General features: G+C 44.5%; 1 protein-coding gene across 3 annotated transcripts in view; it reads right to left on the bottom strand.

The window, feature by feature from the left end:
* Positions 1-4598: 4598 nt before the first annotated feature.
* Positions 4599-27073, bottom strand: part of LOC147424152 (uncharacterized) — a 34878-nt gene continuing 12403 nt past the window's right edge. For all 3 annotated transcript variants that reach the window (XM_086501913.1, XM_086501912.1, XM_086501914.1), the window contains exons 2-3: positions 6566-6689; positions 4599-6451 (exon numbers count right to left, since the gene is read on the bottom strand). In XM_086501913.1, the coding sequence (XP_086358039.1) occupies positions 4896-6451; positions 6566-6686 (1677 nt within the window). In that variant the 5' untranslated portion in view covers positions 6687-6689 and the 3' untranslated portion in view covers positions 4599-4895. The remainder of the gene's footprint in view (positions 6452-6565; positions 6690-27073) is intronic.

The raw sequence follows: 27073 nt of genomic DNA, 5'->3' as shown, positions 1-27073 counted from the left end.
TGCATCTTTTTTTTTTTTTAAACCATAAGCGCGAGAAATTATATTAGAAGAGCAAAAAATTTACACGAGAGCAGCTATAGAGGGTTGCGGCTTGATAGGAAGATCTTAATATTTGCTTAGATACATTTCGGGCAAAATACTATTTCACTTGCATCTTTGCTAATTTAAGTGAACTTGAATACTGAATTGTGTTTCTAAATACCAAATTTTGTTCTTGTATCATTATTATGGTCATCATCAGCATATGTCTCACCTTGGTCCCTCAAGTGTACATGTGGAAGCAAGTTAATTAGTGCATTCACAAGTGTACATGTGAAGCAAGTTAATTAGTGCATTCACAAGTGACATACTTGTCTATACATTGGTTGTGCTATTCTAAGGTTGACTTATGATTATAGCTTATATTTTGTGGATTACAAATTTCATAAACTGATTTGAATTTCTAACACACACTTTCTATATAGTATTTATCATGTTTTTGAATGCCACAATGATTTTTAGATATACAAGTTCTCATTGGATTTTATCTTATTATGCTTATAATTTTTTTTCTACCCATTTATTTTAATTATATCATATTAAAAACCCTATGAGCACATAGTCATAGATGTTGGTTTCTATAAATCTTTTCTGAAATGTGGAAAAACATTTTAGAAAAGATCACTAATGGAATGGATCAAAAGCATGGAAGATATGACTTTTTTTAAAGCATGTTTTAAAAGTGGGAAACAAGATTTTCTCCATCATCCACAAATGTATTTTTAAACATCCAATTTTTTGGGATGCCCTCTAAAAAAGTTAAGAGGACACTGAGGATTTAAAAAGGTGTTTCTAAACACCAAAATTTCTTCAAGAAATACATCCTCCGTCACAAATTCAAGATATACTTGTAACACTTGAGGCCATGTGGTCATAAGATTTATACACCAAATGATTATTAATGTGGATGATGGAATCTTAAAGTGGTTAATGTGATGCTCATGATGCTACAAAATGGTGTTTTCCAAAACCTATTTTTTTTGGGATACCCTCTCTCTTAGACAATATTTTTGGATTTTTACTATACATGCTAACCATGTATTGTGATATGTTGATGATATAATGAGAAAAGTATACTTGTGTCGGTGGCATCTTGTCTTTCATCTTCATTGCCTCGTAGATGATCCTGGTGATCAGTTCTCCTCCACTGATGTACTTAGGTGTCGCATTCTTTAACTTGGTGAGGGTCAAGAGCACATGCGCAGCATGAGCTATGTCCACCATACTACGACTCTGCAGGGCAAAGGTAGGTGAACTCCCCTATACGACTTCTTATTGTATCCGTCCATGCAAGGGCACTCATTAAAGAAACCCATGTTGTAGGCTAAGAATAGTAGGCCAAGTGTGTTTGTTTAGCTGGCCTAACAAAAAGAACCAGACTGTAATGTACCCATTTTTTGAAAAAAAGGATGGACCTTAGCATGTGTGTGAGAGAATTTTACATGAGTTATATATTAAAGCATATACCCACTTGCCACAGCAAATGAACAAGCTTGCTTCTACTCTAATTCCTTTCTAAAGCCTGTGTGTGAGAAAGGGAGAGAGAACTGACTATGCAATGCAATGTTTACATACTTTGGTTCCTTTTCCAGGCAAGCCAGGAGAGATCTATTTTTGTTGATAGGACAAGTATAGTAAGCCAAACTAGGTTTGTGCACAGAAGGTTTTAACAAATTTTTGTAAGTACGTGGGAGAACATGTATGGCTATGCGTGTAATGCTTAGTACTATCTTTTGTGTGTGTGTGTGTGTGTGTGTGTGTGTGTGTGTGTGTGTGTGTGTGATCTAATTATTTTCCCACGAGGTGATGGCCTTCCTTCAAAGCTTGATGGATGATTACAAGCTATGGAGAATTATGTGTGTGGGGTAGGGTCTATTTATAAGACAATTGGGAGCATATGACTTGGATGGCCAACTAGGCAGCCAACTGGGACAAGAGAGCACGTGTGGTAGCTGATTGGGTAGATAAGAGCACCATATATAGCACTTTTGGAGACGCTACCTTGAAGTGAGGGATGGGAATGTATTTGGCAAGTAATTAGCCTGATTAACCCACCTACTAAGCATGCTAATGACCTTTTCCTCCCCAACCTCCTTTAGCCCACATTCTCACTAATCAGATTTAAGATAACGATGACTTTCCTCTTCCCAGCTTAACATACCACATGGACTCAATCCCTGCTTCTTATCCTTCTATCTCCTTCCAAAACCTTCTAGAACATCCTTCCGTTGCAGATTAACTAACTAATTAGACACTCAATGTATGCACAAATTTGCACTGAGGGTACATAATTCAACAAGAATGATTGGAAAGGTATACTCTTTATTTATCTGATGAGTATGTACATGCTACTTGTATGGGCCACGACGCGATCGTGGTAAGAGCGAGCGGGCAGGTCCCGCGAGCTCGTTATAACTAAAGATGAAGTTGAGTTTGCCACAAAACTTTGGTTTTTGAGATAAAGCAATAAAATGTGCATAACTAGAAAGAGAGAGCTAAATTACAAACATTTTTTACAAATATTTTAATTTTTAAGCATGAAGTTTTTATCTAAATCATAACACTAGTCTTAGAAAAGAAACGCCACTTTTGTGGCTATTTGAAGTGTTAAGACACATAAGGAGTTAAAAAACAATAAACTTAGCAAGTATCACTTAAAAAGTTCATTGATATATACTTAATGTATATCTATATTCAAAATTTTGATAGAAGAAAAGTGATAACCTTTTACAACCAAGAAAAAAATATTTGCCAAATGGGTAGTTTTTGGGATCTCCAAAAAGTATATTTACCAAAGATGTCAAGACATTCATCCAATTTTAGGGCTACAAAAAGAGAAAACATCATCATATTACAACATAATAGGAGTAGTGTCATTTAGTCTACCTAGTCACAAGCTCCTTAAAGCAATATCTTAATTTTATCTTTTTTTCTATGGCTCTGGTTTTGACTTTGAGATATTAGCATTCTTTTTTTAACGACTCAACCTTTTATTTCTTCAGTCCATTGTCCCTCTTACAAAGATCCTCAATCCTCACTTTAGTAATAGTATCCCCATCTTTCATCTTTCTTGTTGATGGTTATCACTCATAACTTTGTCAACGAGATCCATAAGATGTACTATGACATTGTTAATATGTGTATTTTCCTCTCCCTTATTTTGACTCTAGACTGTGTGCTATAAGTAGGAAAATATCATTACTTAAAAGTTCTTTACAACCTTCTAAAGGCTTGCAATAGATATTGGCATACACCATAGCTCTTCTTGGTTTATTTCACTTATATTTCTCACAATTCTCATGTAAGTGAAAGATTTCTAAATTTAATGCCAAGTCTATGAGGTACCAAAAAAAAAGACATACAACTAAGGCTACTCTAGGTTATCTATTACAAAAAAAAGGGTCTTAAAGTAAAAGCGGTTGGCGTATAAAACAAGTTCCAAATAGGTGGCTAATGAAGAAAGTGTAACTAACTAAATATAGGCAATTACGATTAGAACAAATGACAAAAAATAAATTGAGTCCCAAAATATAATAGAGTTTCCTAGAACATCCTGGCTTTAGTTACAGAAAACCTTTTTGGCACTAAATTCCCTTTAAATTAGGTTTGTAGATCTTTTGCATAATCTTTTACAACCTTGATAACATATTTCATATAAATGAAAAATGAAAAATTATAACCTCTTACACACGGTATATGGCTATCAATGTACTTGGTGAAGCACGCGTGCGCAAACGCACACGCGTGCATGCGCGCGCGTTATATGGCTATCAATGTACTTGATGAAGCTTCGGCACTATCAATAAGTGCATAACTCACAAAATAGGGGTAGAGCCGTCTTAAAAGGAATTTTTTCTCCATTATACCAATGCTCAGATGATTTGTTGTGTCATTAAGAGGAGGATTCTTACTTCGCTGAGAGTGGCAAAGCAAGGAAGAGAACTATGCAAACTTTGCTTTAGAAACTTCTTGGGAACTCACTGCCAACATCCCAGCTGGGAACTCCAGAAGTCGGGCCATAAGTCTGCCTAGACTTTACATCACATTCGGAATGACATATTACATCCTTTCATGGCCACTTGGGACCCAATTTCGGATACTTCTAGAGTAAGAGGACATCCTTTCTTTCTACATGGGATCATGATATATCCTTCCATTGTATTACTTCTGAGATCACATGCCTGTTTGATTGTGATTCCCTGTAAGGAAGTCTCAGTTCTTGCAAAGTGCCAAAAACACTAAATAAATAAACACTAAAGATCAACTTTTAAGCATTAAACAATTGAAGTGCTAAAACAACACTTAACAAATGTGAACCTTAGCCATGTACATGCATCTGTATACATAAAAGGATTTATATTAGTTCATTGTGCACTTGCACGTGTTAAGCAAACATAATTTCAAGTAAGTTAATTCAAAAGGGTAAGCTTAAGTATCGTAGTTGCATACAAAATACATTTATTATAATTGATTTTCTAGAGGATGCACATCCACACAATATCTTTGCTTACACAAACACATTAGACGGGCAAATAACTGAGAACACAAAATACTAAGGATTGAGAAACTATCTTTCTGTTTTTTTGAAAAAAAAGACGACTGTATTAATCGTACAAAAACACCAACTAAGCCCGCAAGATATGTCTGAGCATAGATGGTAAGTACAAGAATTGAGGCACAAGAGAGACTCTCTCTCTCTCTCTCTCTCTCTCTCTCTCTCTCCCGCAAGATATGTCTGAGCATAGATGGTAAGTACAAGAACTGAGGCACAAGAGACTCTCTCTCTCTCTCTCTCTCTCTCAGACACACATCATATGTGGACAATAAAACTAGCCACAACTAAGACAACATTTGTCTCAATCAGTCTCAGCCTCTAGACCATACCACTCTTCAACCTCTTCCTCCAACCATTGCTCTCTAAGCTGCCATCGCTGCATGTAATCTGCAGCCGTCATGTCTAGCACAAAGTCACCCAAAACCACTCTCATCAGCCCATCAAACAGTCTCCGAACCCCTGGCACTTTGCCATTATGAGTGTGGGCTTTCGGCAGGTCAAACCACTGGGAGCTCAAATAGAAAGTCCCAACAAGCATAGGGCCATCCGCATACTTTGCAAGTGGATTATCGAGATAATTTTTCCTGTAAAATTCAGTACCCTCTTGGAGCTTTGCCTGCAGGTCTTCCAAACTTGTTTCTGCCACACCTGTAATTTCCTGATGCCGATGAAAACGAGGTATAGATCTTAGATCAATTTTCCCATCTCGAACATGCACGTAACCTTCAGGGACAAGAATCCCATAAGACCATGTAGATGCCGTCATAATGAGAACATAGATAGGCACCCCATGACCCTTCTCTATATTTGCCATACAATGTTTGGCTGCATAAAACCCACCTTGAAATCGAGCATTCCACTTATGCTTGTCATCTACAAACTTACACTCTAACACGCAGGCAACCCTGTCTGAGTTGATGATGGTCTTGGAATTAGGGACAACACGCTGTAGTGGCCTCTCATCATCAACATGGATGACTCCATCTGCAAATCCAGTTGCAGCATCACCATCCTCCTGTAAGTTACCAGTAAGCTCAACAGCTTCCTCAGCTACAATTTCTATTCCCTCATTGTCTCCATCTGAACGATTAGCCCCAAGTGGTCCCTGTATCTCTTCAGTATCTGGCACGATGCAAAATCCTACATTCTCTTCATTCTGATCATCCAACTTCCTTCTCTTTCCTCCTCCCTTAATCTCATCGTAAGACCACTTCCGCTTTAAACTGACACAGATATCATTGTGCCTTGCCACTTGTTCCCTTGAAGGTTTTGTGAACTGCTTCATACTTTCCATGAAAGCAAAGTGTATTGGAAAAGCCTGCTGCTCAGTTTCAGCCTTGCGATATGTTTGTTCTACGTCCAGAAATCTGCGAATCCATCTCTTTCTGGCATGCAAAGTTTCCTCTGCATCTAGCACATTCCCTTCAAATTTGTCACGAACCGGAAACTTGCATCCCCTAGGAACATCAACCACGTTCACCAAGGGAAAGTTGGCAACAAACAAATCCCTGTGGTAGAAGTTGGGAGCAATCTGTGCTGGATCGGTTATTCTCCACTTCTTCCTCTTCTTGCTTCTAGATCCCTCAACAGCAGAATATTTCATTGTCTTAACATCCGCAACATCCCCCTGATCATCAATGGCATCATCCCCCTTCTTTGCTTCTCTGTTCTCTACCTTGCCCATTAAGGCAGAAGTTCCAGCAGAATCCTTCCCACTCTTGCTCTGAGAACCAGTCACATCTGTGCTCACTTTTTGCACTCTAAGCCCCCCGCTTTTGTTGTGATTCAGCACTCGGTCTTGCAGATCTGCAACATTCCCAGTCCTTGGCAGACCAAGCCTTTTCAGTATTTGCTGGACTGCACCGAAAACCAAATCAGAAAAAGAAATCAGAAGAAAATCACAAAAACAAAAACACAGGAAATGTTGCCTTCTAAGTAGACAAATCAGGAAAACGAGGAGTATATACATACGCTGTCGTTTCTTCATGTGCTTAACATCCTCCTCAGAGAAATTTTCCAGGTCCTCAGGAACAGGAACCATTCCACAGGTATTCTTTAACGCTCTCTTCACTGCTGAAGAAATGCCCTCCATGACCTGCAGTCAGCATTCAACAAAACCCTATTTCGTAACAGGTCAAATTCTCCCAGAAACCAGTAATGACTTGAAAATTAGCTTTTCCTAGATGGACAATTCATTCCAATCATGATAGAAAAATTACACACAATATCTTTCAGTCCTTACTACATAGCTACAGAACTTCAATAGGCTTATCTTTCAGTCCTTACTACATAGCTACAGAACTTCAATAGGCTGCAAAGCATTCTCAACCACAAAACAATCAAATCCATTGTGACAGTCTTGAAAGAAGAGAAAAAATGTTGGAATTGACTCCTACTTTTTTTTATCATTCTCATCCGGATCAAACTTTCAAAGTTCCACTTGCATAAGCACTTCAACTGAATAATCAATATTTGGTTCATCTCAGACAAATAAGACCAAAGTTCTCAAAAACAAACATGGCCATCTGCAACCCCACTGATAAGTATACAACCATCAGAAAATGGCATATTTCTGGCTTGAAAGACTTTGAAAGAAAAGCTCAAAAGTTGAAGGGTTTTCAACCTAAAAAATGTAACAGGTGCCACCTCCCACATCTTTGCTTTTGGTGTGAAGCCTTTCTAAAGATAAAACATTGATTATGAGAGAGAACCTCCTGCAACGATATAGCAAGATGCAAGGCCGATGGCGGAACTCAAATAGACTGAGAACCGTTTACAATACCCCACCAAGACGCATATGTTCAAGTGTTTCCATGCGAATCCCCACTACCTCAATGAGATGACCCAAGGTTAATGTTGTGTACACATATCTTAGAATAATGCCCATCAGCACAAGCATTAAGATACAACACTTCCGCACCCGGTGTTGTGGCAAGACACCCATACTTGCCCACATTTATAAGCAAAGCAAGAGACAAACACGAAGTGGCTATCCTTGTGAGTGCTAATAAACAAACGTGTCCTACACATGGCGGGAAATCCAATCCAAAAGCTCTCATGGATACACATCCAATGCAATAGGGTAAACCAAGTGATGAGTAAATATACTCCAAAGCGCACTCCAAGCCCAGCCAACCTTCATACAACTAGAAAGGGCAGATTTCTTTCTGTGCATTGATACACAATCCTGAAGCTGCCCAGGCTGCCATTGCCCTATCCAATTAAACTTCTTGGCCTTGAGCATAAAAGAATCATTTGTAAGAGCCTAGCCCACCAACTGATTACCAGTCAAAAGTCGAAGACCCAAAAGCTCTCCATCCCGTGCAAGCTTATCCAACAAAGAGTGTGACAATAGCAAATAAAACTACAGTAGAACCTTCAAAAAACAGCATGCAAGAGTTGCGAAAGGAACGACCCACTAAAATGGTCATACGCTTTCCAAGTCAAGCTGCACCATGACGACCTCCTGGTTAGTTGCTTTGGCATGATCAATTGCACATTAAGTAACTTAATGTTATGCAATATGTTGCTTCCCTTAATTAAATCATAGCGTGCCCCCAGCAGCTTCTCGGCCCTCCTCTGTCTCTCACCCTCGCCCCCCCCAATCATCTCGCCCTCTCCCAGCTCCTCGCCCTCGCCCTCCTTTTCCTCTCGCCCTCGCCTCCCTCTGTGTCTCTCCATGTGCTGCCTCCTCGCCCTCGCCCCCCCTCCTTGTAGCTGTTGTCCTCCTCTTGCATCTCCCACCCTCAGCTTCTTCTCGGCTACTTCCACGGCTTGGGTTTTTGGCTTCTTCGGATTCCCGTTGCGGTTTTTTGACCGGGCTTCGCCTTTTCGCCTCCGTTTCGTCCGCCCCGCTTGTGCTTCAGACTCTGATGGAGGAGTCCGCCGTCCCGCACCAGAGGGACTCTGATGCAACCCCCTCGTTCGTCCCAGAGACTTTCTCCGTCAGGCTTTTTCTTTCGCCAGAAGAAGAAGCGAGCCTAGCCGCAGAGATCGAGCGTCTTCAGGCAGTCTCGGTGGTCCACAGAATCGTCGGCACCCGCCCCAGTAGAGGGGAGATTCGGGATCATCTTCTGTGACCATCCAATATAAGTGGGGGAAAAATGACCAAACAGGTCTAAGTGGGTAATGTGGAGTGCATACCCTAATGTGCCTGAGATCCCTGTCCTGCAGGTGTACGGGTGGCCAACCCACAACCAAGGGCCAGTGCACGTGATGTGTGTGAGCTTGTATGCAGGGTGCGAAGCATCTGGGGATGAAAAATCTAACACCCCCCCCTCAAACACAGATGCGGAGCTGATGAAGAAGATGCAACACGCGTGACAAACCTTGAGGTGTGTAATATGAAGAAGCACCAGCCAAACATCGATGTGATGATGACCAAAGCGAGGTCAAAGTTGATCAAGTCGCACAAGATAGCTGATGGAGAGGCCAACAAGGGAGCAAGTCGCTGAAGAAAAGAAAAAGGGAAAGGTGTGAGACAAGCGGTAAGCTCATCGGGGAAGGTCGGTAGAAGAGATAGGCGGAAGAGGACCCCCCCTGAAGCAGAGCACTCCGACCAAAGGAATAGGCTGCCAAGGTGGAAAGCCGGCAGACTCCAAGCCAAAGGAGTCCCTGTCAGAAAGAGGAGAAGGTGTGGTGAGGCTAGAGGGAGATGTCGTCGGCCTGGTGGCCGGAGACGACGGTGACACAGACTGACGAGTAGCTGTCCCTTCCTCAGAATCGGAGTCCTTCTTGCGATCGCGCCGTCGCTTGTAACATTTGGCTGCATAATGACCTTTCTTTCCACAGTAGGTACAAGTGATATCAGGCCGGTTAGGTTGAGGACCAGATCCAGTCGGTCCAGTAGAAGCACCACCACCCCTGTTGGATGTAGAAACCAATGCAGTAGGACCCACAAAAGCTTCTGAGGCAAGAGACTGGAATAGGGCTTCGTATGCGACAAGAAGTTTGAGAAGCAAACGAGTTGCCATAGCCTCAGAAGAGATCTGGAGACCGCAAGCGGAGAGCCATCTCGGAGCACAAGCATGCAGGATAGAAAGTCCTCAAGAGTCGGAAATGCCGTGAAGTCAAGGTCCAGCAAAGTCTTGTCAAGGGCAAGGATCCTTCTGGGTGTCTTCCGTTCGTACATGTTGCAGAGAAAAGCCCATACCTCATGTGCAGTTGTGTGAGAACGTAGAGACGTCAACACGGTATCCGCACAGTTGATGAGTAGAAAGGAATAAACCCTGCGATGGTTCAGATGCCACTGATCCACCATAGCCTGTGTAACGTTACCTGATCCAACAGAAGCAGAACCAATAGATGAAGTTGTAGGGGCAGATGAGGAGCCAGATGAAAACTCATTGAAGAAGGAGCTAATAAAGAGGATGTTGATGTAGAAGCACCAGATGCTGGAGCAAGACTGGGACACACGGCATTTGATGCGTCGTTAAGCCAGTCCCATAAGTCAAACTGCATAAGCATCACCATGATCTTCATCTTCCAGACCACAAAGTTGAAGCTGTCAAGCTTCTCACTGGGAGGAAAGATAGGCATGGCTGGGAGTGTAGCCATTTACTACAGACAACAAAAATCAGCAGAGAAGTCTCGTGTTGAAAATCAGAAGCAAAGTGGGGTAGGATCTGAAGAACCGCGCCCAAAGAACACCAAATGACCGTGTAGAAAATGGGAAAGTGACGGGGTAGGCAAGAAAACTCCGAGCAAATGCCGAGGGTGCAATGTCGGGTGGCTGTCCAAACCTGAAAATCACAGCAGAAGGGGCACAATCTCAACTGTATGTAGAGGCTGGGCAATCCGAGAAGCTGGTGATCTGAGGGAGGGAGAATAGGCAACCCAAAACAGGCTGAAAAACAGCAATAGAGAAGCCGGAAAGTCACCGGTAAAATCACCGGATGGGCTTCGTGGGGAAACCAAGGGGCAAGAAGTGGGTAGCTTCGGCTGTCCAAGGTACGCAAGAGAACACAAAGATGGAGATGAAAACGCAGATCTATAAGCGGCTGAATACCTGCAAAAAACGCAAGGCCCAATGGGCTGAAAACGCTGTTGCAAAGGGGCAGCTGGTGAGGGTGCTGAGGGTGGGGAAAGAGGGCAGAAGCAGAGGAAAAAACAAGGATGGGTGAGCTCCACAAAATGCTGGAATCAAGGCCACAAAACGCTGATGCTGAGCAAAAAACGCTGGCTGAAAAACGCAGGTGGGCAAATCGAAGTCCTTCGCGATGAAACTCTACAATGATCCTCCTCTCCAATGGCAATGGCTGATCCAAGCTTAGTACTCTGATACCATGTCAGAGTGAGCAGCGGAAGGTGAGAGAAAAGAGAGACAATGGCGATGGAGACACAGAGAGACAGAGAGAGAGCGTGAATGGCAAAAGGTTGGCGAGCCCAAAACTCCAGATGGCAATGTCTGTACAATGATGATAAAGAGATGGCCCCTCTGTCTCCTATATATAGGAGATGAGAGGGAGGTCGGGCATAAAAAAAACCCAGACCCACACGACAAGTGGGAGCAATAAATGTGACCATCCAATATAAGTGGGGGAAAAAAGACCAAACAGGTCTAAGTGGGTAATGTGCAACCTGTATGCAGGGTGCGAAGCATCTTGGGATGAAAAATCTAATATTCCCCACACACCTTGCGTTACTGTGTCTCTCTCCTTCTCTGTGTTTGTGTTCTCTCTCTCTCTCTCTCTCTCTCTCTCTCTCTCTCTCTCTCGCTTCCGCACCACGCGCTCATTCTGACACATAGCAGAGGCAGGGTTGGCGTGTCCTGGCCACACAGAGTCTGTTACACCCATTCTTGGAAAGTTGCGTTTGCACATACAATCTTATGTGGATACAGAAGAGCTTTATATCATGCCGCTGGAAGGCTGTGATGTCTTGTTGGGTATTCCGTGGATGTACAGGGTACATGGAGTGCTGGATGTCTTCAAGAAGAAGCTCAACTTGGAACACAGAGGCAAGAAGCATGTTTTGGATGTCAAGCTCAAAGGAGAATCTGTACTGGTTGTATCAGCTCTGCTATTACATCTGTAATGAAAAATCATCTTTCTGCGTACTTGATTTTTGCACATGATGTTCAAGGGCATAATGAGTCAAATTTATCTTTGTTAGATAAAGACAGATCAGAATTTTTATCTCAGTTCAGTGACTGCTTTTCTGACTCATTACCATCTCAGTTACCGCCGGAGAGGTCTGAGGATCATGCGATAGATTTGGTGCCAGGCAGTAGCCCACCAAATAGGCCTCCGTACAGGGTTAGTGCAGCCCAGCAGAAAGAGATAATGAGCCAGGTGAATGAGCTATTAGAAAAGGGGTTGAATCAGCCAAGTTCTTCTCCCTTTTGCTCACCAGTGCTCTTAGTGCAGAAGAAGGATGGATCTTGGCGCATGTGTATAGATTATCGCGCGTTGAACAAGAATTCCATCAAGAATAGATTCCCCATTCCACGGATTGATGACATTCTTGACCGCTTGGAGGGTGCGTCAATTTTCAGCAGGGTAGATCTTAAGAGTGGATACCATCAGATTCGGATCAGGCCAGAGGATGTGCATAAGACTGCATTTAGAATGACGTTTGGTCTCTATGAGTTCTTAGTAATGCCATTTGGTCTTACAAATGCTCCTGCCACGTTCAATAGGATGATGGACAGAATTTTTCGTCCACACAGGCAGTTTGTTGGAACATTCTTTGATGACATGATAGTTTTCTCAAAGACTGAAGAGGAGCACAGAGAACATTTGACGACGGTCTTTAATAAGCTTCGCAGCCATAGATTGCTTATCAATGGCCAAAAAAGTGAGTTTTTTTTGGAATAGATTCACTTTCTAAGACACATAGTGTCAAAGAATGGTGTCAAAATGGATCGTGCAAAGATTGAAGCTATCAAGACATAGCCAGATTTGAAGATTGTGCACGATGTTCGTAGCTTCCTGGGATTATGTTCTTACTACAGGAGGTTCATACGCAATTTTGCTGAGATAGCTTCACCCTTACATGCTTTACAGAAGAAAGGGGTCACTTTCCGATGGGCACAGAAAGAGATCTCAGTTTTTAGTCTTTTGAAAGAAAAATTGACTTCAGATCCAGTAATCATTTTTCCAGATCTCAGAAAGTCATTTGTTGTCCAGTGTGACGCATGCGGCAGTAGCATCGGTGGTATGCTAATGCAAGATGGTCGGGTAGTAGCCTATGAAAGCAGAATTTTGCAAGGGCCAGAAAAGACTATGCAAGTCTATGAGAAAGAATTGCTGGTTGTTATTCATGCGCTTCAAAGTTGGAAACACTACCTATTAGGGGCTGATTTTGTTGTCCAGACAGATCACCAGACGTTGCGATACTTCTTGACACAGACTAAGTTATCCGAAAAGCACATGCCTTGGGCAAACTTTTTGTCAATGTTCCACTTTCAGATAGTGCATGTGGAAGGCAAAAAGAATGTTGTGGCTGATGCGTTGTCAAGAAAGCCACAGATTTCAGCTGTGTCAATTCTCTATCATCATGAGCTTGATGATATGAAGGAACAGTGTTCTGGTGATGAAGATTTTGCCAGAATCTTTGATCAATTGTTAGCTGGACAATCTCATGAACACTATCTTCTCAGAGATGGATTTATGATGATGCATGGCAGACTTTGTGTGACAAGGCCATTGAGGCATAAGGTTATGACTGAGAGTCATTCTCCACCGTATGCAGGGCATAAGGAGGTGCTGTAGCAAATGGATCAGGATCGGCCATGACAGAAGGTCCATCCGATGTAGGCTCCAAAGGAGGAGGATGGGAAATGGTCTCCAAAGGAGGAGAGGTACTAGATGTGTCCATGCCGCTCCGAGTAACAACCATAAGCTGGATGAACGCCGAGTGTTCAAAAGGAGAGCGCTATTGTCCAAGCACTCGTCCCTCTGTGGGTGCACCCTCCGGCGGCCTTGCGCTCACACCGAAGTTGCTTTTCCCCACCTCTTCCACAATCAGACGTGCCGTTTGGCCAATCGTCAAGGGAGAGTGAGAGAGCGAACCGTCACCACTCTACGGGCAGGCTCTTCTTTCCTAAGCCGCCTCTCTTCTGAAACACAAGACAACACCAAAAAAAAAAATTGAACGGTTGTGTGTTAGTGGAAGCCGAAGCAAGCAGATCTCTGATACCAATGTAAGGTGCAGCGGAAGTTTGCGTAGCTCAGTATCTATGCTTAAGCTGTAAACCACAACCGAGATGGAGATGGGGTTACTTAGCCCGTGAATTAGATAGAAGTTGGAGATGGAGAGAGATAGAGAAGGAGACGACACACCGATGGGGTCCCAATTACCCTCTCAGGGCCCCCCACTCCGTTACCGGAATGGTATTTGCTTTGATTACTGCACAAGACACTTGTACAAAGTCGGGGAAAGATACCCCTGTGCAAAGATGATGATGATGGGGCTCGAATGAGCTGATTTATGGCCTGAACAGAGGGCTGGACAGCAAGCTGGATGTGCCTAAACAGAGATGGACGGCACGCTGAAATTATCCTCTGACGGGATGGGAACCTTCCTTGATGATGAGATGCGGTGTTGATGAAGATTGACCGCTTCCGGGCTATGTAGGAAAGGTAAACTCTTGCTGAAAATTACAGGTATGGTGGCTAAGGATGAGAAGAGAACAGCAGGTATGGCTGATGGGACAGCAATGGTGATGATGGCTGATGCGAGGGCGCAATCCTTCAAGGCCGAACAGTAGCACAAGCTGGAAAACGCAAGCGCGATGAGGGGCTGAATCAACTGCTGAAAACGCAGCCACAAGGGTCATGTGCACAGTCGCCCTATGTGCCACATGGACATGTTGTACCATCCCAGGGCTTAGCTAGTGTTAGTCTAAGCCTAGGGGAATCTTCTGGCACCCTTGTGAGCCTGTTCGCAGGACCTGCATGCCCAGGAGGTTCCGTTAGTTAGGTTGCATACCCTCTACTGCACACATCTTTGTACAGGCAGTTTCCAGGCGTTATTACGCTCCAGCGGGCATCTGGAACTGTCATCATGTAGGTCTCTGTGAGGGCAACGGGCTTGCAAAGTCCCGTCCCGATCGGATTAGGCGTTCATGAGTTGGGTCAGTTTTTAGGCCTCTAGTTGGGTCGTCTCATTAATGATCTCTCAGTTAATTTGGGGGTCAATATGAGGGACTAAAATTGGATGGTCTTTAATTGACTGTGAAAGCGGTCTGCTGTGAAAGCGTGCTGCTAAGCTTTATAAAAGAAGGCCTAGGTCATTCATTTTCCACAGATCACATTGGGCAGCCAAGAAGACCAACAGAGGGCGTTTTTCTTTCTCTAGGCGTTTTTCACTTCAGGGCTGCGTTTTCAGCATCTGTTGGGAGCTTGGAGTTAGCACATAGCCAGATCATTTTGTGGCAAAGCAAAGTCCATGATCGAAGCTGCGTTTTCAGCAAGGAGTACATGCGTTTTCAGCTCTGGAGTTCCCCATTGTTGTGCTGCTACATCAGCTGCATTTTCAGCCACCGTTTCCGTTCCGGTCGGTTATCCTCTGCCTCCGGGAAGCGGCCTGAAGTTAGCCTATTTGCAGCCAACCATTTTTGGAACGTTTCCATCGCGAAGAAACCAGTCAGCTTGCTGTCCATTCGCTGTTTTCATCGACTGTTCGCTGTCCAGCCAGCCAAACAGTCCATTTTCAGCCCATAAAGGTCAAGTACCATCACCATATTGCATAGGGGGTCTTGCTCCCACAGTTGTACATCCATTTGTGCAGTTAATAAAGCAAATACCACTCCGGTAACGGGGTGGGGGGCCCTGAGAGGGTTTGGGACCCCATCGGTGTCTCGTGTCATCTCTCTCTCACATCTTCTCTCCTATGCTATTGCTTACCTAATTCACGGGCTAAGTAACCCCATTCTCTCAATCTGTGTGTGTGTGAAGCATAGTTTCTGAGCTACGTTCATTATTTCCGCTGCACCTTACATTGGTATCAGAGCTCTGTTTGCTTCGGCTTGACTACCACATAATCGTGGAGAATTTTTTTTCTGGTGTTTGTCTTGTATTCAGAAGAGAGGCGGCTCAGTAAAGAAGAGTTTGCCCAGTAGAGTGGTGACGGTTCCTCTCTCTCACTCTCCCTTGACGATTGGCCAAGCGGCACGTCTGATTGGAAGAGGTGGGGAAAAGCAACTTCGGTGTGAGTGAAAGGCCACCGAGGGGTGCACCCACAGAGAGACGAGTGCCCGAACGATAGCAATCACCTTTTGGATACTTGGCATTCATCCAGTACATGGTCGTAACCCGTAGCGGCATGGATACCACAGTTCCCTCACATATGGAGTCTTCTGAGAGTGGACCATCTGGCATGGCTTTTCCCGAGCCCTATTCTACTGCCCCGCCCTCTCCTCGTTCCCCTGATCCTGCACCACCAACTTCGGTTGACGTAGTGGTCCGGACTATGATGGAGATGATGTTGCGGCAGGATGAGCAACGGTTGGCCGCTGAGCGCGAGAAGGGAGCTCGTCGGTTGGCTTTTGAGGAGGAAAGGTTGGCAGCTGACAGAGAAGAGCGGCGACGTATGCATGATCTCCTCTCCTCTATGATGTCTAGTCGCTCCGATGCTTCTTCTTCTTCTTCTTCAGTCATCGATTATGACAGGTTGGCTACTACACTCGCTACCGCGTCTGCCAAGGCAATCCATGATTCTCACGCTCCAGTCACAGAGAAGCTTCAATTCAGTAAGTATGACGGTAAGATGGATGCGACTGCGATTTATTCCTGGTTTCATCAATTTAATTCTTATTTTCAGACTACTAAGAAAACGGACAATAGTAAGGTCCTTACAGCAGCCATGTACCTAGCCGGTCATGCCATTAATTGGTATCAGGCGTGGCAAGAGAAGCATGCTAAGGCTTATGCCGAGGCTTATTCGGAGGCTTATCGGGCTGCCAATCCCCTGACTTATAGTTGGGAGGATTTTCAGTCTAGTCTCCAATCTCGCTTCATGCCTCCACAGTATATTACCCGGCTTAAGGAGGATTGGCGTGCTCTAAAGCAAAATAACACCCCTGTCATGTCTTTTTCCAATAAGGTTTTGCAGGTTGCCACTCAGCTTCGCAAGACGGAGGAAGATCGACTCGACACATTCATTTTTGGCCTTGACGACTACATCAAGTTCGATGTTCAGACTCAGTCCCCGGCCGATTTCAACGAAGCTGTGCGTCTTGCACTTCTTCAGGAGATGAAGCATAACAAGGGTAAGCCCAAGACTGCTTCAAAGGATGTTCCCGCTTCGACATCGACCCCATCCGGTAAAGGTAATGGCTCAGGTAATACTACTCCTAAGTCTAATCCTTCTTCATCCAACCCCACCAATAAGAGCACGACCTCCGATCAGCCTAAGCTGACTCCGGATCAAAAGGTTGCGCAAGGTATCATTGGTGGTGTATTGTCTCGTGAAGAAGTTTTGGAGTATTCTAAAGAGCAACGTTGTTTTAGGTGTCATACTAAGGGTCACATAAGAAGGGATTGTCCTACGAAAAATGCACAGAACACTAATGCACAAACTCCCGCTGATACATCTAAGTCTAGTGTGAACGTTGTCCAGGAGTTGGACCAAGCCCAATCTCCCCCCATTTCGGAGGATCCTGATGAGGCCCTCATCAAGTGCTACGCTCATGTCAATGGGCAACGCTTGGTGGTCCTATTTGACTCCAGGAGTGCACACGATGTCATCAATGACTCTCTTGTTCGTCGCGCGAGGTTGGAAACGCATCCACTTACCCCTATCAGGATTTCTGGATTCGCTCCCGGCATGGACTCCGCAATGGACAAGGAATGTCTTGATGTGCGAGTAAATGTTCAATCTACAGTGTTTCGGCGCAAATTTTTTGTTTCTCCTTTAGTTGGTTGTGATATGATCTTCGGCATTAGGTGATTTCGTGAGTATGACCCCGCTACTGATTGGCGGAATTATGTTCTCACTATCTCACAGGAAGGCAAGCCTCCCGTGGTTATCCGCAGCGAGGAAGGTATTCCTCTCGTGCCTTTGGTTTCTCATATGCAGGTAAAGCAGCTTGATCTCCCTCAGATTCTTCCACCGAACACCCGGGAGATGATCATATCGATTTTGTGGAAGGAGCGCAACAGGTTAATCAGGACTTGGGACATGGTGATCCAGCCGTATCCCGTAGTATCCCAACGTTTGTTCTACATGAGCAACCTCCACCACCCAATCTTGGGGTCAGAGGGGCTGCTTCGTTGGTAACACCCACAGTACCGGTACGTCTTCAACCACAATGGTTGAGTCTTCGCAAGTCAGGTAAGTATGCTACGAGGGGGGTTGATCGTTCCATATCTCACTCTCCTTCATCTGCATTTGTCTCGCCAGTTTCTCATACTAGTATTGTGGATCGCAGGACAGCAGAGGCGTCAAGCTCTCCTTGGAATTCCTTGGATGCTAGACGTCTTCGCCAGGACCAATTGAATCAGCGACATGGACCCGATCTCGGCAGTCCAGTTACAAGTACCAAGCCAGAGCGGATCTTGTGGACTCGCACCCGGCAAGGTTACAAGCAGAAGTACAAGCGGTACTATGTCAAGTTCAAGGATCGAGGTACCCATGAACATGTTCGCAGGACCTGCATGCCCAGGAGGTTCCGTTAGTTAGGTTGCATACCCTCTACTGCACACATCTTTGTACAGGCAGTTTCCAGGCGTTATTACGCTCCGGCGGGCATCTGGAACTGTCATCATGTAGGTCTCTATGAGGGCAACGGGCTTGCAAAGTCCGGTCCCGATCGGATTAGGCGTTCATGAGTTGGGTCAGTTTTTAGGCCTCTAGTTGGGTCTTCTCATTAATGATCTCTCAATTAATTGGGGGGTCAATATGAGGGACTAAAATTGGATGGTCTTTAATTGACTATGAAAGCGGTCTGCTGCGAAAGCGTACTGCTAAGCTTTTTAAAAGAAGGCCTAGGTCATTCATTTTCCACAGATCACATTGGGCAGCCAAGAAAACCAACAGAGGGCGTTTTTCTCTCTCTAGGCATTTTTCTCTCTCTAGGCGTTTTTCACTTCAGGGCTGCGTTTTCAGCATCTGTTGGGAGCTTGGAGTTAGCACATCGCCAGATCATTTTGTGGCAAAAGCAAAGTCCATGATCGAAGCTGCGTTTTCAGCAAGGAGTACATGCGTTTTCAGCTCTGGAGTTCCCCATTGTTGTGCTGCTACATCAGCTGCATTTTCAGCCACCGTTTCCGTTCCGGTCGGCTATCCTCTGCCTCCGGGAAGCGGCCTGAAGTTAGCCTATTTGCAGCCAACCATTTTTGGAACATTTCCATCGCGAAGAAACCAGTCAGCTTGCTGTCCATTCACTGTTTTCATCGACTGTTTGCTGTCCAGCCAGCCAAACAGTCCATTTTCAGCCCATAAAGGTCAAGTACCATCACCATATTGCATAGGGGGTCTTGCTCCCACAGTTGTACATCCATTTGTGCAGTTAATAAAGCAAATACCACTCCGGTAACGGGGTGGGGGGCCCTGAGAGGGTTTGGGACCCCATCGGTGTCTCGTGTCATCTCTCTCTCACATCTTCTCTCCTATGCTATTGCTTACCTAATTCACGGGCTAAGTAACCCCATTCTCTTAATATGTGTGTGTGTGATCTGAAGCATAGTTCCTGAGCTACGTTCATTATTTCCGCTGCACCTTACAACAAGTATGCTGGGAAAAACGCAGGTGGATGTATCCCTGTTGCTACGATGGTGGCTGGGTGCTGATGGCGATGTATACCCACGCTGGCTGCTGGTGACGGGCAGATGGCGAGGGCTGTAAATGCTGGAAAAACGCAAGGGGAGGGAAATGGGCTGGCGATCGCTGGCTGATTCCTCCTCTTGCTCAGACCTCAGATGTCCAAAAGAATGAGCCCTGGCCACTCTTTTATAAGAGTTAGCAACATGCTCTCACAATAGAACGCTCTCCAGTTAAAAGTGGCCATCCAATTTTAAGTCACTTAAGTGGTTGGCCAAAATGCACAACCCTGGACCAAACTGAAGGCCGCCCAAACTGACGTAGCTCAAGAATGCTTAATCCGATCGCGACGAAATCTGATCCCTATACGGAGACCTACATGATGACAGCTCTGGGCGCCCGCTTACGCGTAATAACACCCAGAAACCACCTGTACAAATATATGTGCAGTAGAGGGTATGCACCTAACTAATGGAAACTCCTGGGCATGCAGGTCCTGCAAACAGGCTCACAAGGGTGCCAGAAGATTTCCCTCGGCTAGAACTGACTCTAACTGACCCCTGGGATGGTGTAAAGCATGTCCATGTGGCACATAGGGCGACTGTGCACATGACATGGCAAGCCCAATAACTCCATATGCTAACTCTGTATGTACAAGATGTGGAAGAGGTGGCCCCTCCCCTCCTATATATAGGAGAATAGAGGGAGGTAGGAAAAATGCTCAATAATCACCCTACATAATAAATGACCACCATCCAATGTGAGTGGCCTAATAAAGGCCTAAGTGGCTAATAAAGCGTCAGTGGGCAATGTGTTGGGTGAACCCTATGTGTGTGCCTATGATCCCTGTCCAGCAGGTGTACGGGTGGCCAACCCACAACCAAGGGGCAGTGCACGTGATGTGTGTCAACCTGTAAGCAGGGTGCGAAGCATCTGGGGATGAAAATCTAACACTCCCTGTCACCAGGTGGTGATATTTTTCTACAGTTGCTTTCCCTATTTATATCTTTATATAAATATTCTTCTTTCTTTTCTTTGCTGCTGTTGCTTTCCCCCAAATCTCTTGGCAGAAGCTAGGACCTTTTGCATGGCCAGAAGAAGATAGGCCTTTGGGACATTGGACTGAAGGTCAATCTGAGCCCTAGAACTAGCACTGGGAACTAGAAAGACAGTTGATCAGGACGTTATGCTTGGTCACTGCAGAATGCCCGGACAGTTTGCCTGGCCGGACTTGCAAGGTCACTCAAGAGAGTGGACATTGTGGAAAAGTCACTGTATCTATGTCCCTATGCATTTTTGGATGTGGACATACACTGGAATGATGGTCAGAAGACCCGAGGGAATGCATTAGGCCAGTCTCCTAAAATTTAGGGAACTGCTATTTTTGGCCAAAAAATGTCTTCGCGTCATTACGTCAAGAATGTCCCGAGGACCATTTTACAACTCTACGGTAAAGTCACCGGACGCATAACTTGAGATATTTTTAGACTGAAGGTTGGAAAGGGAAACTGAAGGCATGAGTGCCATTTGTCACAAAATCTGCAACTTACTAACTGCAGATGCAGGGGCGCTCGATTTCTCTCTCTCCCTGGCTCATTTGCAGCCTGAGGTGGTTTGCAACAGGTTAAGAGCTATTGAATGCATAACTTCTCCCTGTCTCTCATGCACAGAGGGTTGAGCTTGCTCCCCACTGCCTCTTACTCCCTTCTAGCAGTATTGTGATGCCCCACAAGAGGGCTTTTCAGATGAAACTGATGTACAGCAGTGAGGGTTTATGCTCAGAAAGCTGAGGCTAGTTGCCTCCCTGAACAGGAACGGGTGTAGCTAACTGCTACACCAAAGAAGGAACGCGAGAGGGTAGTAACCTCTCGATTTGTGCAGAAAATCAGCACCTGTAGAGTGCTGATTTTGGACTGTTTCGGGGCTGTTTTGTGCCCCGATTACTTCCAGATTCAAGGGGCTTGTAGCCCATTGTGTAGAGCACAGCACAGGGATCACAGAGAGCTGAAAACAGGTCAAAAACAGTGCTGAACCAGAAAATACAGCGAGCTGAAATTGACTGTTTTGGGCCACAGATGAATGGCAGAGACCTGCTGAGGTGATCCCGAGACTTTCAGATCATTATGGGAAGTTTTGGGCCAGGTTTGGTACCGTTATGTTGGCGAAATTCTCCCAGAAGTTGTAATTTCTATCAGAGTTTCCTAATTATAAAGAAATACCGCAAGGGGCGCCGGTCTTCGGGGCCAATCTGTTGTTGAGCGAGGAAGTGAGGATTATTTTGAAGCGTGTGTGTATTAAAGTCCAGGTATTGAATAGAAGGAACCACCGCTTTATTGACCATAGACCGGTTTTATGGTTCCATTGCCGGGATAAAGCCAACTATTCTGCTAGAGGCCGACACGGCAAGGTTTTGGGTGAAACAGGACACACATAGGACTTGACAGGTGAGAAAGAGTACGATACTCTTTCTTTGGAAAATTTCAGATTTGCCTGAGTTTGTGTTGCAGCAATGACAGACAAAGGGAAAGGAAAACTTCCTCCGGAAGAGAGTTCCTCTTCTACTCGCAGACACCGCAGAGAAAGAGCAGGTGCACAGCCGTCAGCATCTGCCAGGACAGAGCATGTGCCACAGCCCAGTTTATCAGCAGCTGAACAGGAACAGGAGGACTTGTTCACTGCTCAGTTGTTGAGTATGGTTGGCACTTTCCAGCAGCTTGTGAAGAATCCGAGAATGCAGAAATTCTTGAAGTCCAGAAAGGAGGATTCACAAGCAGAGTCATCTCAGCATGCCACTAGTAGACAAAGGACACAGGCACCTCGTTTGACAGAGCATGTTGAGATAGTACCTACAGTGGAAACAGGGCCAGTGCCTCATGTTACACAGGCACAGGATCCTGCAGGGAATGGTCAAGGGAGCAATGCACAGGTACTGATGCCGACCATTTCCACTCAGATTGCTGCCCAACCTGGTTACTTTGGTGGTGGGTCCATTTTTCAAGCTATGGCAACGCCGCCCACGACTTTTCCAGGTTTCATGCCAAGAGGGTCACCAGGATTGATGCCTGCTGAGGCAGTGAACCCTCTTTATGCAAATATTGGAGTGCAGCCAGGTCATCAGACAGTGTATAGCCCAGTTCTGATGCCTGCACCACCTGTCAGTAAGGCTGAATTTTCTCAGCCTAGTGAGCATGTGGCAGCAAAGACTGGTGAGGGCAGTACAGAGAAGAGGCCAAGGGATTTGCCATTTTTATTGCCCCCAGTTTATAATCACTTGACACCTAAGAGTCTTAAGCAGAAAGATTACAAGGAAGGTGGTCAAGCAGTGAAGTTTGAGACTTTCAATGGTTTGCAGGACAGATTGAAAGCACTGACTTTTATTCAGCAATTTGATGCAGCATACACTGGAGGAAACTTCACAGAGCCCTCAAAGATACGTAAGGCAGCTACTTTCTTGAAGGGCAATGCGTTACAGTGGTGGACCTCACTGTTAATGCAAGGTTTACAACCGAATTCATGGGTCCAATTCAAACAGCAGTTCTCTTCTGCATGGCTGACAAACGCTTTTGAAGTGGATGTGATGACACAATGGCACAAGTTGGATGCAGCTAACTGTGCTAATTTGGAAGAGTACAACAAGAAGTTCTGGGATGCTTTGCTGCCAGTAACTTCTTACAGGACAGTGTCATTGTCAGAGCAGATTGAGAAGTACTGTTGTGGTTTGCCCAAAGAAATCAGGGATTACTGCATTAAGACCAACGTTTCAAACATGACTCAGCTGATTGAGAATGCAAACATGGCTAATGCACTGCTGCAAGGAGGTTCAGGTGGATTCAAGAACACTGTGAAGAAGGAACCTCAGGGCAAACAGGAAACAGAAGGAAAGAAGGATTTTTCAGCCAAGAGCAATTTTGGAAAGAAGCCATTCTGGAAGAAGACATCTCAAGCACAGCCTCAAAAACCATTTGGGCAAGGCAAAGGACAAAAGAGGCCACTGTTTGGGAAGTCATTTGAAGAGCGGAAGGCATTGATGCAGGCTGGGAAATGCTTCATTTGTGAAGAGAGAGGGCATATTGCAGCTAAGTGTCCAAAGAAGCAATCTTCAGATGCGGAGGATAAAGATGCACCACCAAAGAAGAAGACAATGCCGAGTGCAGGATTGGTACTTGACATGGTTGGGGATCAGCCCTGTACTGATGCTACAGAATTGTGCAGAGCTTGGGGCAAGATCAGAGATGAAACAATGCTGATTTTCTTTGATCTTGGAGCTCGAGCTAATTTCATTACACCGGCATTGGCAGCCAAGCTGGGCATTCGTCCTGAAGAAATGGGACCAGTGGGACAGGCTGATTTGGCATGCCCTGGGCATTCTGAACCTGTCACTCCCATACTTGGCAAACTCCGCTTGCACATTCAGAGCTATGTGGACACAGAGGAGTTTCACATTATGCCCTTGGAAGGATGTGACGTTCTGTTAGGCATTCCTTGGTGTCACAGGAAGCATGCAGTCTTGGATGTCTTTAACAGAACAATTACACTTGTACATAGGGACAAGACTCACAAACTTGATGTAAAGCTGAAAGGGGAGTCTGTCCCAGTAGTTTCTGCTTCTACTATTTCTTCAGTAATGAAAAGTCATCTTTCTGCGTACTTGGTTTTTGCAAAGCCAATTAATGAAGTTGAAAGTAATATGTCTACACTAGATGAAAGTAGAAAGGCTTTCTTGGATCAGTTGAGTGATTGTTTTTCAGAATCATTACCAGGAGAGTTACCCCCTGAGAGGCCTGAAGATCATACTATAGATCTAGTTCCAGGGTCTAGTCCACCCAATAGGCCACCGTACAGGGTTAGTGCAGCACAGCAGAAAGAGATCATGACACAGGTCAATGAGCTATTAGAGAAGGGTTTAATTCAGCCCAGTAGTTCACCATTTTGTTCACCTGTGTTATTAGTACAAAAGAAAGACATGGCGAATGTGTATTGATTACAGAGCCTTGAACAAGAACACGATCAAGAATAGGTTTCCGATTCCGCGCATAGATGACATTCTTGATCGTCTGCAAGGAGCAGGAATATTCAGCAGGATAGATTTGAAGAGTGGATACCATCAGATTAGAATAAGACCTGAGGATGTCCACAAGACTGCCTTTAGAACTACATTTGGTCTCTATGAGTTTCTAGTCATGCCGTTTGGATTGACCAATGCTCCTGCCACATTTAACAGAATGCTGGACAGAATCTTCCGTCCTTACAAAAAGTATGTGGGCACATTCTTTGATGATATGATTATCCTCTCAAAGGATGAAGAGGAGCACAGAGACCATCTTACTGCAGTCTTTAATGAGCTGAAACGTAACAGATTGCTCATTAATGGCAAGAAGAGTGAATTCTTCATGGAAGAAATTCACTTCCTTGGGCACATAGTTTCCAAAGATGGTGTCACAATGGATCCTGCAAAGATAGAAGCAATCGTGTCTTGGCCAGATCTGAAAACAGTGCATGATGTTCGCAGTTTTCTTGGCCTATGCTCTTATTACAGGAGATTTGTCAGACACTTTGCTGAGATTGCTTCTCCATTACATGCGCTTGAAAAGAAAGCCATCAAGTGGCAATGGACTGACAAAGAGAAATCAGCATTTAGATGCTTGAAGACCAAAATGACTATAGATCCAGTGCTTGTATTGCCAGATCTGTCTAAGTCATTTGTAGTGCAGTGTGATGCATGTGGGAACAGCATTGGTGCTGTCTTGATGCAGAATGGCCGAGTTGCGACATATGAGAGTAGAATACTCTCTGACACTGAGAAGGCATATCAGATTTATGAGAAAGAATTGCTGGCAGTTATCCATGCACTTACCAGTTGGAAGCACTATTTGCTTGGTGCTGATTTTGTAGTGCAAACGGATCATCACCAGACTCTCAGATACTTTCTCACACAAGCTAAGTTGTCAGAGAAACACATGCGCTGGGCAAATTTTCTATCAATGTTTCATTTCCAGATAGTGCATGTAGAAGGCAAGAAGAATGTGGTTGCTGATGCTTTATCACGCAAACCACAAGTGTCAGCTGTGTCAATTTCTTATCATCAGGAGTTAGATGACATGAAAGAGCAGTATGCTACTGATGATGATTTTACACGCATTTATGACCAGCTGAGCAATGGACAACATCATGATCATTATGTCTTGAAAGACGGTTTTATCATGATGCATGGCAGATTATGCGTCACGAAACAGTTGAGGCCAAAAGTTTTATTAGAAAGTCATGCTCCACCGTATGCTGGACATCGTGGCATTGATGCTACAGTCAAAGCAGTAGACTTTCTTTTATTGGCCAGCTTTGAGAGCAAATGTTGATGCATATGTCAGATCTTGCCTAATATGCCAGAAGGTCAAGTTTGATAGACAGAAGGCACCTGGGTTATTGCAACCGCTGCCTATTCCAGAGAGGCCATGGGAAAGTATTGCCATGGACTTCATTTTTGATCTTCCAAGAACAACCACAGGGAATGATGGAATCTGGACAATAATTTGCAGATTCAGCAAACAGGCACATTTCATCCCTGTCAGAAAGAAGATTAAGCCTGAGCACATGGTAAAGATATTTATGCAAAATACCTTTAAGTACCATGGGATGCCACAGTCAATAGTCAGTGACAGAGACCCAAGAATGACTAGCTTGTTTTGGAAAGCATTGTTTGAGAACATGGGCACTACCTTGAAGTTCTCATCATCTTTTCATCCACAGACAGATGGACAGTCTGAAGAAGCAAATTCTACTGTCTTGGATCTGCTCAAGTGTTATGTATCAGAGCACAAACCAGCTTGGGAGCATTATTTGCCATTGGTAGAGTATGCTTACAATAATACAGTGCATTCTTCTACTGGCAAGGCACCTTTTGAAATTGTCGAAGGTGGCAAGAAAGTGCCTCCCATTTTGCAAACAAAAGACAAGATTTTTGAAGCAGATCGTTATGTGGAAGGATGGCAAGAAGCCTACACAAAGGTCAAGTATGCCTTAGAGAAGTCACAAGCTAAACAGAAACGAGCTGCTGACAGGCATCGTCGAGAGCTCGTGTTCAAAGAGAACGATTGGGTCTTGCTGCGTTTTGAAAAGGCACGCTTGAGAAAGAGGAAGGGCAAGGAACATTTGTTTCCGAAGCTTAGTATGCGTTACTATGGCCCTTTCCAAGTCTCAGAGAAGATTAGTGATGTGGCATACAGGCTGAAATTACCAGAGAATTGGAAGATTCATAATGCATTCCATGTGAGCCTGTTGAGGCCTTTTGTTGGACAAATGCCAGAAGAGATGGTTCAAGAAGAACAGCCTGAAGTTGAGGAATTAGATGAAATTCTGATTCCTGAGCAGATTCTGGCACACAAAGATAGGAAAGTCAAAGGACAGATTGCACGCAGATTTTTGGTGAAGTTCAGGAACTATTCACCAATGGATGCCAAATGGATGGACGAGGCTGAATTGGCTGATTCGCCTCAGTTGTTGCAATTGTACAAAGAGGCTTTCCTATTAGAATCTACAATGACATGACATGCTTTTTGAAGCAATGTACATTATGTACTATACACTTGTACAGTGCATTTCTTTTGGAATAATGTACAGAATCAGATTTGACATTTGTTGTCAATTGAATCAGTGCTTTGAAGTTGAGATTGTTTCGCTTCAGTGAATGATTATACATGTTGTGACTATGTGTTACATCCAGAAGCATGTATAGAAAAGGCTCCAAGTAAGCATATTTGACTACATTTATGTGAGACT

The sequence above is a fragment of the Adiantum capillus-veneris genome, chromosome 26 (genome assembly GCF_014529385.1).
Source record: "Adiantum capillus-veneris isolate H3 chromosome 26, ASM1452938v2, whole genome shotgun sequence".
Taxonomy (NCBI): domain Eukaryota; kingdom Viridiplantae; phylum Streptophyta; class Polypodiopsida; order Polypodiales; family Pteridaceae; genus Adiantum; species Adiantum capillus-veneris.
The sequence above is the reverse complement of the archived record's forward strand: the minus strand, read 5'-3'. Positions and strand labels throughout refer to the sequence as shown.